General features: G+C 45.1%; 1 protein-coding gene across 1 annotated transcript in view; it reads left to right on the plus strand.

The window, feature by feature from the left end:
• The window catches only part of LOC132589303 (SERTA domain-containing protein 2-like), a 35,797-nt gene extending 21,396 nt beyond the window's left edge, over positions 1–14,401 (plus strand). Inside the window, exon 3 of the mRNA XM_060262011.1 lies at positions 11,178–14,401. Within this exon, the coding sequence (XP_060117994.1) occupies positions 11,182–12,036 (855 nt within the window). The 5' untranslated portion in view covers positions 11,178–11,181 and the 3' untranslated portion in view covers positions 12,037–14,401. The remainder of the gene's footprint in view (positions 1–11,177) is intronic.
• Positions 14,402–17,850: the final 3,449 nt, after the last annotated feature.

Genomic DNA, 17,850 nt, shown 5'->3' on the forward strand with positions numbered 1-17,850 from the left:
TGCATCTTCTAAGCCTTAGGCAAACCTTAGTTAAGTGAATAACCAGTTCAAAATTCACAGTAAGCGCAGAGATACAGCTTCCTGAAATTTTGAAGCAATCATGAGGGGAAAATCTTGTTTCCTTGTGGTGTTTCTTTTCCCCTGCTGGGAGAGAAACTTGAAACTTTGAAGGGAAACGGAAATGCATGCAATATTTTATTATCTAGCCTAAAACTTATTTTGCATCTAGGTTCTCTTCCAACCCATGCATTTTGCAGAGACTGCATGGGCAGGGGTGGTTGGATCTGTTTGTCGTTTGAGTCTCGAATGGTACCCTGCTCTCTGCTCAGATGAGTTTTTTATCCTACATTACCAGAGGATGCTTTGGAAGTTATGGTTGATGAATAAAGTTGATGAAATTAAATATAAAATGTAGGTGCAGAAGGTAGCCGTGCAGGTCTACAAGAGCTAGATTTGTGTCCAGTACGACCTTTGAGACTGGCAGTATTTGGGGGGTGTAAGATTTTGAGAGTCAACACTACCTTTGTCAAATGCAAGTAGGAGAATGGAGAAAACTAATATTTCCCAGAAGCAAGATAATTCTAATCGCTAAGGGCTTGTCTCCACCACAGCTTGAAATGGTTCAGGAATCTTTTTAGGCCAAGTCCGTAGAATAGAAATCTATCAAATATAAGAAATACTTGGGAAACTAAGGATTAAGAAGCAGCCTCTTAGTGTAGGATACGAAGGCATTTGTTTCTAAAAGAGTGGCAAGTGGTTTGAAGGAGGCTTTCTTGTCCTAATGCAGACACTCTTTCTTGCATTGTGACCCAGGGCTGTAGCCAGAATTTCATGTTTGGAGGGGCCCACAGTAGGATTTGTTGTTTGGGGGGGGGGGCCAGGAGGGCCGCCCGGTTTGGCAGCCAAGGGCTCTCTGCTGTGTAAGCTGCCTTGAGTCCCACAAACTAACCCCTCTTCACCTGGGCATGCACAGCAGCTCTGCTCCCTCCACCCCTTTGTTACGTGCCCCTCTCTCAGAGAGACAGAGACCTCTTGACTCTCCCCCCCCCCTTTGCTCTGCATGCTGTGTTAGGGAAAGGAAGAGAAAAAAGCAAAAAGACCAGCAGCACTTGCTACCACTTGTTCAGAGTGGCGGTGAGCAAAGGAGATAGATTGCAGGCCCTCCAATGGAGGGGCCATATAGTTGGAAGGGGGATTTGAAAGGATGGGGCTGGCTCCTCCCAGGCCCCACTGTTGCTACAGGCCTGTGGTGATCTCTGATGAAACAGGTTTAGCAAGCCTTTCCAACAATACTAAAAAATGCAAAAGTTCTTGGCTTCAAGTGTACACGCCACCATGAGCTCTAGTCCCCTTCCCTTTTAAAATGCTTTCTGCTATCTGCATAAAAAGGATTGTCTGTTTCTCGCCTTGGGGTGCCAGTATGATACATTTGCAGTGATCTGTTGCTATTAATGCAGTACTCGCAGCTACTTTAAACATCAGGAACAGACCAAGGGAGAGCACATTGCAGCAATCTAGATTCGAGGAGGTTCCTGAGGCTGGTTGGTGAGAGGTGCAGGATCTTCTAAGTGGGGGGGGGGGGGATCCTTGGGAGATATAGCACCTAAGACTTCAAGCAAAACATCCCAGTAAATAAGGTGTGTGTTAATTTAAGTTCTGATGAGAAATGAAGTTTACTGTGAAATTGCTCAACGTGCATCTACTCATTCAGAAGAGCCGTTTCCTGTTGAACTCTTGGGTTTGGTAAACAACTTCTGAGCGTACCCTCGTGCAGCATCTTGAAAGCCAGACGACACTGAGTTGATGTCCTGCGTTTGATAAATTTTCTGCAGCCAGGATAAAAAAAAACCCCTGTAACTCTGCTTGATAATCTATTACTCCTACATCTTGGGCCAGGTTATAGTTTGTCAAATAACTAAGGGGTTTCTTTTAAAAAAAACAACAACAGGAAGAGAGAACAAAAGATAAAATTGCTGCTGAGCTGTGTACTAGCACTTCCAGTAGCATTCACTGGTTATTCAAGACTTCCATGTTGTAGGGATGGTCTTCTGGAGAGTTTGTGACTCTTTAGAAATTCTAAAGATGATTGAAAACTAGAGGCTGTCATTTGAATCTTACCTTGCCCAAGGCTAGAGAAGGCACTTACAGCAGAGATGTTGCCGTCATCTTCAATCTCCTGTTTTTAGCACGGGGAATAGTACTGATCTACTTTACTGTTGTGAGGGTAACTGAGGTGAGGGATGCAGAATGTTATAAAGCACAGTGTCAGCACTACACCTGTTTCATTAATGAGGGAGATGAAGTAGGCTTCTGCATTTTATAATGAAATTGTGAGGCCGCCTTAACATTTCGATAGAGACCCTGACCTAGTGTGCACGTAGTTATAACTAGTGTTCCCTCTAAGCTGAATTTGTGTGAGCTAGTTCACAGTTTTTTAGCCTCTGGTTCACACATCTTTGTCCTAGTTCAGGAAAAATGGCCCCAGAGCAAACTAACGTATGCAGTATCTCATAATTTTAATGCCAGTAGCTTACAAAGTAGAAGTTTTGCTGACAAGACTCCACATCTTAGAGCTGTGAGCTACTGGCATTAAAGTTGTGAGTGAGCGATTTGGCTACTGCATAAATTAGTTTGCTCCTAGGGCCATCCTTCCTGAACTAAGACAGAAATGTGTGAGCTGGAGGCTAAAAAACTGTTGAGCTACCTCACGCTAACTCAGTTTAGAGGGAACGTTGGTTATAACTAATATAATGTAACAGTTGAATTACCACATAAGTCATCATCAGCTTCTCTTTTCAACCCAGTCTTACTCTGGGCACATTGATTTCAGGGGGGCAGTGCCATAAGTCTGCACAGGATTAGGCTATTTACTGGTATTTTTTATTTTCTTCCAAGGAGTCTTAGCAAGCTCTTTCGCAGTTCTCAGGTGACCTTTTACCCTGCTAAGAGGCAGCCTCTTTGGCTTCAGCATAGGGTTGCCAGCCTCCAGGTGGATCCTGGCCATCTCCCGCTTTAACAACTGATATCCAACTGGCAGAGATTCAGCTCCCCTGGAGAAAATGGCTGCTTGGAAGGGTGGACTCAATGGCACTGTACCATGCTGAGGCCCATCCGCTCCCCAAGCCCCGCCCTCTCCCAGATCCACCCCCAAAGTCTTCAGGTATTTTCCAACACAGACCTGGCAACCCTACTTCGGCAGTTAACCTCCGTCTTGGGTTCTAGATATCAAGCCATCTACTATGCCACAGGCAGAAACACTGCTAAACGAGCTGTGTTAACTCCAATTGTTCTGGAAATTGCATTGCTTAAGAAAAGATGTCCATTTAAGCAAACCAGAGGCCTCTGGCCCAAGCCTCCCCCTGTTGTCGTCCGTCCCCCCCCCCCCCCCCCCCGTGCTACTATTCAGAAGGTTATTGCCTCGGAACATGGAGGTTCCATTTAGTTATGGCCAGGGCTTTTTTTGAGCAGGAACGTGGTTCCGGCTGGCTTGGTGTCAGAGGCTGTGGCCTAATATTCAAATAAGTTCCTGCTGGGCTTTTTCTACCAAAAAAGCCCTGTGTGAAACAATGGTGATGCCAGGGGATGTGGCCTAATATGCAAATGAGTTCCTGCTGGGCTTTAAAGCCCTGGTTATGACTAACCTAGCCTCAATGAGTATGTGTAGTCAGCTAGTCGACTAACTGGTGGGCATCACTACATCCTGTGGCAGTTAATTCCATGAGTAAATTATTACTCTTTGAGTGAACATTTCCTTCTTTCTCTCTGAACTTGTTTCTGTTTAAATTGATTGGCTATCTGTGAGTTCTAGCATTATGGCAGAATAAGTTATGTCTGCGTTTTCCACCCAGTTTATTATTTTATAAACCTCTGTCACTCGGTCATCTTTTTCGAATTTAAACTCTATGGAGGTGAAGGCAAGCGAAATCTCTCAATTGAATAGCCACCTAAAAAATTCCCCAAGCCATTCTCACACATCATCATTGTGGTGCTTTCTAATTTGGACTTAGAATGTGGGGGATCTGGTGCTTGCTCTCTTAAATTTCTGTTAAAAATAAGCAGTGAGCGCTCCAGAATCTGCAGTAAGGCATCATGTATCCCTGGTTATGACTACAAACAGTTACAAATGCTTTAAAACACTGAGGTTTGAAAATAACCTGAAATGGCTATTCATACTTACAAGGAGTACTTGTCAAAACCTTGGCCTAATTTACTGGCTGCTGGAACTGACTGTCTGAAACATAAAAGTAGTGTGGTTTAAAGCCTGTGAGGCAGTAAAACATGTACACAGTAGTCGCTTGTGCGCATTGCTTATCCACCAATACTAGATGTTCTTTGGTGCAAATTCAAAGAGTCACTGAGGGTTTGCCACATCTTATCAATTAGTGTAACAAATAAGATAGGGCCAGGCTAGGTTTGACAGTGTCCTCGTGGCCACCATGAGGACGCTGCCACCATTTGATGTCACTTAAGAATGTTGGCAGGCTCCAACTCTGATCAAAATGGCAGCATGGCAGTTTTTGAGGTGCTTCTGTCATGTCTCCCTCATACCTTTTCAAGTGCCCAAACGATCGCACTGCCATCTGGCGGCTCTTTCAGCACTTAAAAAGAAGTGGCGGTGGGCAGAGTACCGTGTAGAGGGCCTGATCAGGATTGGGCCCTCGTGGCATTTTTAAATAACTCTAAAATAGTGGCATCCTTGTGGTGACCACAAGACCTCCACCACAGCAAGTTTGACCCCCAAGTCCAAAATTAGCATGGTTTTGTTCCAGTTTCGTTCCAATCTAAACTTCAGACATGGCAATTTTCTTTCCATCTTGAAACGATGGCTTCCAACCACAAGAGTCTTGGGACGGTGCTTTTCGCCTCTCCTCAGGTCCCTCAATATCCCCTTTGTTGAAAACTTCCAAGATTTGTAATGAATTGTTAAATGAATTAAGTTAACTGATCAGTTGTCAGGCAGATGACTGCTTTTTAGAAAAAAACGTGATGAGCCCTAGTTTTGCATGGCAACAGAGCAGCAAAGCAATTGCAAGCTTATCAGCATTAGTTTCCCATAAAGGGCCTTTTGGAAAGAGAATAGGAAATGTGACCTGGAAAAAGCAATGGGAGGCTTTGGCTTAACTGTTTTCTTCTGCATGAATACTTTCCTCAGTCCTCACTGGGTGTGTGTATTGCACAGGCAGCTGCTTCTCTGTACCGTCAGTTGCTGTGACAGATGGAACAGGTGACTCCTTCCAGTATGATGGCTCAGGAATCACATTGCTGCCTCTTTGGCTGGTGGGGTGGAGAAATCCGCGTTAACCCTTCTGGTGACTTGGAGTGATCCCTCTTGGCTGACAGCAGCAAACGGGGCTCGGAGAATACATAGTTGATGTTATAGCCACAAAGTGATAAGAAACTTTCTGTCCATTTTTATTTAATGTGATCACCTGAGAAGATATAGAATCACCATTCTGCATAACAAAACTGTCACACAATCACTGCAGATAAGAACCCAACATACATGAGAAAGCGGGGGGGGGGGGGGGAATTGTGCACAGCAATGGTCTGTGCCAGGGCTTGAATTCAGCAGGAGATCACGAGCGCAGCTCTTGAATCTCCAGCCAGGGTCCGCATGCAGTTGGGAGTTCTCTCCCCGCTGCACACAGATCCCGGGGCATATGCAAATGAGATATGCTACTGAGCTCCTGCACCTTTTTTTCTACAAAACGACCCCTGGTTTGCACACAGTTTCAAAGGGTACTGGGTGTATTGGTGTATACATGCCAATTCTAGAAATCTCCCAAGCCAAGGGGGGAGGAGATGGGGCAGGAGTGCTTGGTACCAAAAGAAGGCATAGGTGTAAAGCCATTTTGGAAACCTGGTGGATCTTGGGAAATCAGTGGGATGTGTTCATTCCCGGATGTAGACTGTAGAGAAGAAGTAGGGAAGGCTGTGTTGTGGGTGGTATTGGTAGGCGAGATAAAGGGAACCATTGTAATGAAAATACTAGAGTTAAAAAGTACCTTAGTTCTTGGAAGGCATTATCACCAGCTGACCAAAATTCTAAGGCTAGGTGAAGAACTCCTTGATACACTGCTAAAGGAGACAGCAATGCAATAATGGGAGACTTCAGCTGCCTTACATCATTCAGACAAAGGTCCATTCGGATTGTGACACAAAGGACATTTCTAGACATGATAAATGGCTGAGTCGTAGAACAGTTCTTCCAAGGGAAAGGAACCCTTTGGGTGATCCTGAGGGCTACCTAGGGTCTGGTGCAGAAGGTAGAAGTGGTCAAACCTGTGGAGAACATGGGCAGTAAATTGCCTGGAATGGCTAAATACAGTTGCATGTAACTTCACAAGAGGCCGTTTCTCAAAGATGACATTAATAGAAGAAGTGAAAGCAAGAGGCCGGAGGGTGAAATCTCTTGAAGAGTATTCAGGCCACAATAACAGAAGCTCAACTGGAATGTGTTTTACTGAGGAGTGCTGGGATGGGTAAAAAAGTAATGTCAGTGAAACTATCACAGACAAGAAGGCCTTCTTTAGAGAGGGGACGTCTAGCCTGATTGGGGAGAATTTGAGAGAACGTCTAATTGAAATGCAAGAAAGTGATGAAGCAAGGAATTTGAGGAGCACGTTGCTAGAAGTATTAAGACAAACAGCAAGCTCTTGACCGCTATTGGAAAGAGGAAATGGAAGTAGATGGATCGTCTGTGTGTTCCAGCATGGCTGCTATTATCTTCTTACACTTATAGTAGATCTGTGAACTTGCCATTGGGTCGTCTCTGTGCCAGTTTTTGAATGGTGGTGGTATGTACTGAATATATCCTGCTAGTTCCCTTCTTCATACCACAAGTCAGGTCCGTTATGCGGTCATTATGGTTAAGATTCACAGTGTTCATGTGCTTTATATAAGGTTTATAAGTCCCTGTTAGGGGAAAATCAAGTTAAAAACTGAATACATAAATGTAGCAGTTTTACACTCCTTGGAGCCATAGGATAAGCGTCCGGTTTGGGGATAGAGGGTGTTTTGTGCTGAACATAATCTTCATTTGACTCTGAAGCAGTCCAAATTCTGTTCCTAGAAATACTAAATTCTATGCTTTTGTATTACGTACGTTTCCCCATATTTGTTAATCGTTGCTCAATTCTGCTAGCTCCACAAGGATGCTGTGTGGTGAGTTAAGCAGCAGAGCTGGTGTGCCTGTATTTGGGCAACAGAAGCAGTGGCTTTTGTGCCACTCACCCACAGAAAAACCATTCATCCCCTCTTTTGGTTAGAAGCTTTGGCTGCTGGATCTGTGCTGGGAAGCATTAAAAATCAACTGAGCCTCTGCTGGCCATACCAGTGCTGGGACAAAAGGGGAAGCCGACGAGCGGGGTCTACGTATTTAACTTCCATGCAATCCTAAGGACACTTTCCCCGGGAGTAAGACTCATTGAATAGACCATATTAGGGTTCAGAGTAGACCTGCTTAGGATTGCTCAGCAAATCTGCCTCTTGGTCTCAAATGTGTATGGCCCTAAAATCTCTTCTTGTGTTAAAGCTGTTGAAGGAACTTGCCTGCCAAACGTAAATCTGCACAGCACGTATTTCACTGGCCTTTTAAACCAGCAGTCCCCAGGGACCAGGTTTTGTGGAAGACAATTTTACCACAGACCGGGGGGTGGGGGAGTTTCAGAACAATACAATTATGCACTTTATTTCTATATAATAAAATAATTATACAACTCATGGCCCGGTTGTTAACAACCCATGGCCCAGGAGTTGGGGACCCCTGTTTTAAACCACATTATTTCCCCACAGTTCTCTTAACAGACAGCGATTGGATACTTTTGGGAGGGAATGTATGGGATAGGGTGGCCACTTGTCCAGATGAGAATGGCAGTTGCTTATTGACACGTCCTCAGGCATTTGCAAATTATAAATGATGGTTGGTTCTGATTGGTTTGAGCTAATGAGACAACTGATCCAGGTAGTAAATTCTATCCCAGATATAAGAGGCATTAGCAAATCTTAATAATCAAATATACTCTGGTAATGGTGCTGTGACCTGGATGACCCATCGGATCTCAGAAGCTAAATCCTTGGATGGAGGACTGCTTAAGGAGGTCCAGGGTTCCTTGCTGAGGGGAAGACAATGGCAAACCACCTCTTTTTGCCTCTTGCCTTGAAAACTCCGTGGAGTCGCCGTAAGTCAGTGGCCGCTTGATGGCACTTTCCACCACCGCAGTTACAGGAAAGCATAAATCACGTTGCATAAAATGAGGAGGTGGTCCTTTATGTATATGTGACCTTTGAAGACTGTCTTTGGAGAATTTTGTAACACCTGACAGCGCTATGGCTTTATAGCCTTGTCTCCATAAACCACCTTCAGAATACTGAAGGTAAAATATTTTTTAAGATGAGTTTTGAACCCTTGCATAGAAGTTGGCTCAGCGTGCCATGGTACCTTAATGCTGACAGCACATTTGGGTGGAAACTCTTAGTGCTCCGACTTGGATATTTGAATGGAAGCGTGAGGAGAAATTCCATGAAAAGTAGAACTGATAGGGCCTGAGAATGATGTCAGCATCACTCTGGGTGGAAGGGACATGGCTGTTGGTACAGAGGCTTTCCGTTGGGCTCACTGTGGGATGCCGAGAGATAGCTGTGTCAATCTGTTGTAGCAAAATAAAACACAAGTGCAGAGGCGCCTTGTTTATACTGCAGATTGTGCATTCATAGGCAGTGGTGAATTCTGCAAATCATATAGAAGAAGAATTGATTTATACTCCGCTCTTCACTACCCGAAGGAGTTCCGGAGCTACTTACAGTCACCTTTCCTTTCTCTCTCCACAACAGACACCCTGTGAGGTAGGTGGGCTGAGAGAGCTGTGGTTGACCCAATGTCGCCCAGCTAGCTGCATGTGGAGGCGTGGGGAATCAAACCCAGTTCTCCAGATTAGAGTCTGCCGCTCTTAACCACTACACCACAGATGAGTAGGGCCATATAGACCGGAGCATCATGCCATAGTGAGCAGCTTAGCGCTATCTCCCTGGGAAAGCATTTCCCTGGAAGAAATAACATGCAGACTACGGGTAGAACATGTGTGATGTCACAGGGGATGTATTTCTCCTATTTGTGTACCTGCACAATCGTTGCCTCTGTGTGCACTGAAAAGCTATAGCCAAATATGCACATGTGTTTGTGACATACAGCCATCTGCTTGCATGTTCACTGCACCAGAAGTAAGTGCTTTCTGTGTTAACACAAAGGGGTAGCTGCTGCCGCTACAGCTTCTTTGCTCTTCTGATATGATATTTAAACTGAGATAGTTCTGATGAAGCTGAAACTCAAGTTGGTTAACCTGGTTTGGGGGTTTCATTCTGGTTTTTCTCTCTGCGAGGTACATATAAGGTTTGGGACTGGAAGGGGTGCAACGTTTCAAACAATTCACTTCAGCCACAGTCTGTTAACTTTGTAGATTGTCTGCATTGTTCTATCAGTCCCTTTGCCAGCTACCCATCCACACCTCCACATTCACTCATATATATATATATTTTTTTAAAGAGGAAATTGGAAGTTCTGGCACAAGAACTGCGCAAAGAGAAACGTGTGCATGTTCTCTTTCCCCAGACGTGTGCTTCTTTCTCTTTTTAAAGCTCTTGTGCCAGATCTTAAAAATTTATTCTGAAACTCAACAGCCCGCAGATTTTTTGGGGACTGTGTGTTCAAGGGAAAACTCTCAAAGAATGTTGTTGTAGGGGTAGGTGCTGCTCACACACCCTCCGGATGGTGGACTTTGACCAGTCATTGCTGTAAGAGAAGCAGTCCGTTTCCTCCTTGAGGAGTTTTCCTTTCCATTTGGCTTGATCACCAAGATAGCTTAGTGTTCTTAAATTTATGCACAGAGTTCTGCTAAAACCTTTCACCCAAGTATTTTGTGGTCTGGAGTTTCAAGCGAATACTTTGCTGCCACTGAGGTTTTTGAGTGTTTTTGGTTTTTTTAAAAAAAAATGCTGCAGATACTGATGTGGAAGCAGTTGTGTTTGGAACAGAGCTCGCTGAAAAAGCCTAGTGCGTTTTAACAGCTCCTCCAAAAGCGACTTCCTGTGTGTGCCAAGATTCAAAGTCCACCTTTCAAGTTGTGCGGCAAAAAGAGGGGAGGGAGTGTGGCCACCATCAAAAGAATTCTTTGAACAGCTTCTCCTTTGCAGTCCAACCAGCTTTTAGATCAAACCTGAGGGAGCACAGGGAAACTTCTATCTGAACAGTATACATTGGGCGGGGGCGGGAAAATGAATGTTGGTATTAAAATCACAAACTTGTGCTCACTGTTTTAATATATGACAATTGCAGTGTTCCTGGCTAAGATTATTCCAGAGAGGAGACTGGACCATCAGCCCTCCATATTTCATATGTTCCCAGTGTGAAAACATGGCATACTGCAATGGGTGTCATACCAAGATGTGTGCAGAATAAATGTTCCCAATGTTGCGAGTGTCATTAACTACAGGCAGCCTTTGTGTAAGCTGTAATAATCATTTGAAGTTACACCAATTAGACTCACGTTTTCTTTGATTTTCACCTAATTATGCATTTTTTGCTCAGCTAGCGAATCACAGGGCGGAGCAACAAACTGTGTAGAATGCTGAAGCTCCACCCTCTGGCCAAAGGAAATATTATTCAGTTGGGGTTCTGGGATTTCCTGTTGTGTTGCTCACACACTTCCAAGCACATTTGGACTACGTGAAGGGCTAGAAAACTGTTGTTTCTCAGTGAATGCCAGGTTGGGTGGTGAGCAACATTCCCTCTAAGCTGTGGAGTCTTGGGAGCAAAAGTTCTCCTTTGTGAGCTCTGGGCATTAAGACTGCATCAATGAGTGTGCTCTGGGGTCATCCTTCCTGAGCTAAGACAAAAAGGTGTGAGCTGGAGGCTAAAAATCTGTGAGCTAGCTCACACTAACTCAGCTTAGAGGGAACACTGGTGGTGAGTTATTTTTTGTAGCTTTCTGCAATCCTGAAAAACTGTGGCCATGTACAACACCCTGGCTGCAGAATAAGGTGCTCCTCTCCCCCCCCCCAAAGTTCTCCAGGGTCTCTGACCAGCTTTCCTTCTGATCAGTTGAAACCTTGGAGTGCTGTTTTAGTTGCGCAGTTGATCATGTTATACAAATCAAGTAATTTAATGCTCTTGTCTTTTCCAGGTTCATGTTGGGAAGGGGTCTGAAACGCAAGTTGAGTGATTATGAGGAAAACATGGCTGGCCTCTCAAGTGCCTTCGATTCGAGTCGAAACCTGCCCTACCCGCTCAAGAGGCAGCTGGTGCTCAATGTGTGCCTCGCCAAGTTGCAGACATACAAGATGCTGGTGGAACCAAACTTGCACCGCTCTGTCCTTATAGCCAACACCGTCCGGCAGATTCAGGAGGAGATGAGGCAGGAAACCAGCCAGCAGCTCCCGAACATATGCAGCGGTCTCAGCGCCAGCCCTTCGGCTTGCACGAGCGTGGATTCGCCCATAATGCCTTTACATCTTTTCCCTTGCGATAACCAGCAGGAGTCAAACGGTTATGAACTGCGGCCGGTAGAAGGCCCCCTGGAAAATAGCCTGTTGATGGTCTCCGATAACGAGATGTCATCCGCCATTTCCTCTATTCTGAAAGATTTGGACTTCATGGAGGACGTGAGCCCACCCAGCTGTTTGCCTGCACCTGGAGATGATCAGTTCAAGGCTCCTGAAACACCCAGTCTTCGGCCAGAAGATGACAGGCAGGATTTGAAGGGAGTGGAATGTGCATTTGGCTCCTTTGAAATTTCAAACTCCACTAGCTACTTGAAAGACTTGGCTATAGATGACATCTTTGAAGATATCGACACTTCGATGTACGATTCGGATTTTGATTGCCCCTCGCTAACGCTTCTGAGACCGTCCCCTGTAGTGCCTGCGGAGGAGACCTTGAAAACCTTCTCCTCTTGCAATTCTTCCTCCGCAGGCAACATCCCGATTTGTAGAAGCGATTTGAGTGACTTGGACCACATCATGGAGATTCTTGTTGGGTCCTGACGCTTTCCACCCCTTGAGAAAAAAAAAAATCCAAAGATACTTTCTTCTACTGCCACATTTGAATTGAAAACCACAGAGGAATATTAAAACCATGGAGAGGAAAGCTGCAAAGTGGTGTGTCAAAAGTGGCAACCCAGAGGCATTATCTTTGAGTGGTCCTTAAAAACCTCTCCAAGACTCATATGTAAACCAAAAAATGTGGCTGGCTTTTGTGTAAAATGGTATATTAAACTAATCGTGCAATCTTTTTTTTTTTTTTGGTCCTTCTGGGGTATATGCAAAGAATGTCTCTCTTGCACACACCCCTTATCCCCTTATTCCAGCAGAACTAACTTTGTAATGTGCAATTTTTAAACTGTCTTGAAAGAATTTGGATACATGAATTTTGGAAAAAAAATATCTTCTGAAGTAAAGATTTCTATTTTTTAATATCTGACTACATGCTGTGTTGGCATTCACTGGAGTTGCATACTTGGGAGTTTGCAGCCTCAGTAAATAGAGATATATTTAAAAAAAGACAAAAAAAATCTCTCTTCCCTTTTGTTGAAGGAGCCTCAAGATGCTTGGTGGCAAAAATAACCTAGCAAATTTGTAAAGCATTTGAAAACTATTTATTTTTGTAAATTTTTTTAGCCTTTCTACATTTTACTATGTAGGTCCATCATAGTTCGGAGATGATGAATTTCTGATTGGATGTGGGTGGCACTACCTCTATAAGCTGAAATGCTTTAACTCTTTCCAGTGCTTTGTCTAACACTGCAGATCTTTTTCTCCCACCCCCACCCCCCAGCTGGCGCTTGATCTGTAAGAAATTGCTGACAGCTACTTGGCTGGTGAAATTCAGATGGTATTTAATTGTATGCATTTACAAATGTAATTTATATGTAGATGATCCAGTTTTAAAACTTTTGTCAGTATTACGTGCATCAATTTGGGGTAATTTGGGGAATTTAAAAATATTAATATTTAACTGTACATGTAGAAGTATTTTAACTATTTGGAGAATATTGTATCTTTGCAACAAATTTTTTAGATTTTATGTGCAATATATCACTTAAATGGAACTTTCTTTTTTTTTTTGCACCACCCTTATATTGTAAGCAGCTGTTGCTAAATGCAAATGGCAGATTAAAAACTCAAGATGCCCGATGGGCCAGTCTTGGAGGCACACAAACTTGGCGGCAGTTTTATGCAGAAGCCCTATAGGAGACTGGAGGCTGTGTTGTTCCACAGTTCCCTGTCAGAGGTGTTCACCATGGAATGTACCTTTTCTGTGTGGCTAGTGTGGTTTCCCCCTCCAATAAAGGGCATCGCCAAGGAGCCCTTAGCATCACCCTTTTCTATCTTCAGTGGATCAGGAATCCTCATGGCAGTAATCATCTTGCCAGAGACAAGAAGCCACATCTGCTGTATCGTGATTCATTAGTTTCTGTATTCATGACACCAGTACTGTCTGCAGGTTTTTACGTTTAGGTGTCCATACAGGTGTTTACAAGTTGCACATGCTCTCACATCAGTTACTTTCTGGTTTTGCTACTGTAAGCTGCATCTGGCTCGATAGATCTCTCCTCTCCTCCTCTGACTTGTACTGGTCCTTTACTGGAAAGTGAACATAACACAGCAGCACGTGGGCATTACAGAACCATTTCTCCGTGCTCTTAACATACTCGGTTATGCCAGAATTGCCTGCTAGCAGTAGAAAGTTTAGTTAGGAGGAACGGGCAGGCTCAGCAGCGGTGCCGGTGATACAGACCAGAGAGGTTATGGGAGAGCTCAGGTAGCGAGGACAGGTTATGAAGAAGGTGTCGCTCAAGCGGTTGAATCGCTATTCCGCACTTGTCTCCTCTCAGAAAGTTCCTGCTATTTGTTTTCTGTAATACTTCCATTTTACTGTTTTAAGGAGAACCTACTGAGCTTCAGCAGAACTGAAAACTTTCCACAGTTTAATCTCAGACGGAGCGAAATAGCCATCTGCTTTGATTCTGGTGCTGATTTTCTGCCTCCCACCACAGGCACGAATGTGTCGGTCTTACGCCACAAATAGCGCAAAATAAGTCACATTCTTGTTGGCCCACGGCACACTTCAGCAGCCTGAAAAGTACTGTTGCGTTAACGTGCATGTGGTGCGCTAATGGATCTAAATCACTGTGGCCCTCTTGGCAAAACATGGTCCGTTTCTGGAGAAAAGGGATGAGGTCAAAAGATGCTTAAGTCTCAGAATGTATACAAGACTGTGCATAAATGCTTCTTTATATGTAAAAAAATGCGAATCTTGAAAATGGTAAGGGCCTTCTGCACTGTGATAAAGCAGAATTGTGGGTGAAATATTTTTTAACTTCCTGTGATAATAAATATTTCAATCTGACCCTCTTGTTCTCATCTATGGATGTGGTCATTTCTTTTTCTGCTGCCAGCTCTCCAGTAGAGAAGAACTTCTCCCTGGGCTGTCTCATCTTCCCCAGAATTTGGCCAAGAAGAGCCACTCCCCACCTCATGACAGCTCAAGGAATTGAGAGAGATGGGCAGGAGCTAATGGGAGTCATCCTCAGTTTTTTAATCTTACAGTGGCGGTAATGCCTTCTAGATATATCTCTTAATTTTCAAGACAAGGACCTTGGCTGGTCTGAAGGCAGCCCACAACTCTCTCAGGCTGTTTTTAGCCAAGACAGCCCATGTTATCTGAGGGAGGGGTGGCTCTCCTATTCCCCAATAATCCTTTCTGGTGCGAGTGGAAAAGCTGCTTCTTTCCTTGCAGTATCAGTTTGGGGAAGGGATATATAAGGTGTGATTCAGTTTAGAGTGTGAAGGTGTTTGGTTAACATTAAAACAGCTGTTTGCACATCAGCATTGGATGAAGAAGAAGATGGTATTGGATTTATATCCCGCCCTCCACTCCGAAGAGTCTCAGAGCGGCTCACAATCTCCTTTACCTTCCTCCCCCACAACAGACACCCTGTGAGGTGGGTGGGGCTGAGAGGGCTCTCACAGCAGCTGCCCTTTCAAGGACAACCTCTGCCAGAGCTATGGCTGACCCAAGGCCATGCTAGCAGGTGCAAGTGGAGGAGTGGGAAATCAAACCCGGTTCTCCCAGATAAGAGTCCGCACACTTAACCACTACACCAGACTGGCTGTGCAGCCCCGTACTAAAATACAAATTCACTCACTTGAGCAAAGGTTGCATGATATCCAGTTCTTGGATGTTGACAAACAACGTGCATCAGTGATGAATGTGTGAGCATGTCATTACAAATTAAGTTCTGATTTTTAAAATAACTGTTCCTAATAGGCATGGCTTTCCCTAAATAACTGTTGGTGGGATCTAGCTAGCTTTTTGACTAATAAACAAGGGAGAATAGGGTTTGACCACCCCAAAGAAGGCATCCTTGGGATTGTGGGACCTTCATGGACAAAGAGCTGGCTGGATCCAACCATGTTGATTTTAGTAGGTTCCTTCCCTCCCCCCAGAAGAACCTAAAGATTCATAAAGTAATTCCCCAGGGTTCCTTTGAAGAAAAATTAAATAGGCTCGAAACTGATCTGAAATTGTAGTGTAAGGATGGTGTTGGATTTGACTGATTGAAGGATTTTCTGTCAGAACAGAACTTCTCCCTCAGAGGTTGTCGGACATCTCTGTGGGTTATTCCTACTATTCCTTCAGGGAGGCAGGAACACTTTTTTCAACTTCCTGTTGGCGCCTTCGGAATAACCCCGCCCCCAGTTTTTGTTCCTGCCTCTACAGGGAGCAGCAGCACAAGGCTAGGCTCAGCCTTTTTTCTCTGTTTCTTTTTCTCAATTTCCATTCCATATCCTTTCCTTTCCATATCTACTTATCCCTCCTTTTCCTTCTGCCTTTGCTGATCAAAGACTACCGAGGAAACTTGTTCTGGGTCGTTTTAGAATGGCCTGTAGTAGGGACGGTTTCTTATCGGACGAGGAGGGAGAGTCGCGCGCCGCGCTTCTAGCAGCGCCGACTCACGTCGAAGGAGCCGACCTGCCTTTGCGGCTTGTTCGCGCCCTTCCTGACGCGGCCGCAGACGAGCCAGCTGCCAGCGCCAAGAAACGGCGCGTAATGAAGGCCCAGGCTACGTCCCTCGGGGCGGCAGCAAGCAGCGGCGGCCATTTTGGAAGTGCGGAGCGTAGCTCTCAGACCTTCCAACCCCCAGGAGCAGGCACTCCGGAGACTCGGAACTACCTGCAACCGCGCATCGAAGGCTTCCAGGACGGGGGTAATGTACAAATGGGCAACCCTCTGAATCCAGAGGCTATGCTTTTTATTAGAAGAGCTATGCAGGAGGAAATGGGCTCCTTTTGCGCCCGGCTGGGGCTTCTCCCTCAAGGATCAACCTTTCCTGCAGACCCTCCCCGCTCTTTCTCCTGGCCCACTAAGGCAGCGCGAAAGGCCCCAGTGCAGTCTTCCCAATCCTTAGAGCTCGAGACTATGGCATCTGACTCTGACCAGGAAGACAGGGAAGAGGGGGAATGTTTCTCTGAGGAGGAACAGGAGGAGGTTAAAATTCCTGAACAGGCTAGTCGTTTCTTCCATCAGGAAGATTACCAGTTTCTTCTAGCCAAAACGCTTTCAGCCTTAGAAATTGAGGAGGGCCCTATTGATGAGGAAGTCAAGGTAGCTAAATCTAAGAAGTTTAAGTCAAGAACCAGTGGTAATTCTGAGTTCTTGCCCAGGGGGGAAGCTTCTGAACAAGTCTTCCCTTTTCCAGAATACTTTGAAAAGCAGGTTAGAGCAGAATGGGAAAAGCCAGCTTCCCTTAAGCAGTTTCCTCACTTAGTAAAGAAGTTATATGCACTGCCTGCCTATACCAATGAGTTGTTACAAGCTCCAACTGTGGACGGCCCAGTAGCAGCTCTACAGTCTTCGGGACTGGTTTCAGAGGACGGCCAGGGTTCTCTTAGAGATCCCCTGGACAAAAAAGCTGAGGCAACCTTGAAGAGATTGTACGAATCTGTGGCCATGATAGTTAAGGCGTCCTCCGCGGCCTCCCTGGTCTCCAGGGCGTCCATTGTTTGGGTACGTAAGTTCCTCCAGATGTTACCAGAGGACAACAGACGCATGTTAGAGGGCGCCTCACGCATCCTTAAGGCAGCGTCATTCACAGCTGACGCAACCTTAGATATACTGACCTTTGCCTCTAAAACAATGGCTTCCGCTACTGTGGCTAGACGCCTCCTGTGGCTTAGGGCTTGGCAAGCTGACTTCCTCTCTAAATCCACAGTGGCAGCTTATCCCTTTCAAGGGGATCGTCTCTTCGGGGACGCTTTGGACAAGATCCTAGTAGAGACTAGGGATAAAAAGAAGGCCATGCCCAAATCCATTCGGAGGAATGAAAAGAGGGGCCCCCAGTCCTTTCGGACCCAACATTCCTTGGCCAGATATCGTTCTGAATCAAAGAAGTTTAATTGGGAAACACCAAAGAATTCCTTCAAAAGAGGCTCATTCGGCTCCAAATTCAATCGTAATAACTTCTCCAAAATGGACAAGCCTGACAGAGAGGGCAAGTCCAAGCAGGCATGACTACGGTCACGTACCGGTGGGAGCTCGACTACTCCACTTTGCAGAAGCCTGGGAGGCCTCTCAGGCAGACCAATGGTCTTTAGAAATTGTAAAAGAGGGGTATTCAATAGAGTTTCACCGCATTCCACCAGACAGATTTGTCAGATCACCTTCCCCCAAGCAGAAGCACAAACGTCTCATCACCTCAAAAGCAATTCAGCATCTTATCGACATTCGAGCAGTCGAACTAGTCCCAGGGTTGGAGAAGGGGAAAGGCGTATACTCCATCCTTTTCACCATACCCA

This window comes from Heteronotia binoei, chromosome 21 (genome assembly GCF_032191835.1).
Source record: "Heteronotia binoei isolate CCM8104 ecotype False Entrance Well chromosome 21, APGP_CSIRO_Hbin_v1, whole genome shotgun sequence".
NCBI classification, from domain to species: domain Eukaryota; kingdom Metazoa; phylum Chordata; class Lepidosauria; order Squamata; family Gekkonidae; genus Heteronotia; species Heteronotia binoei.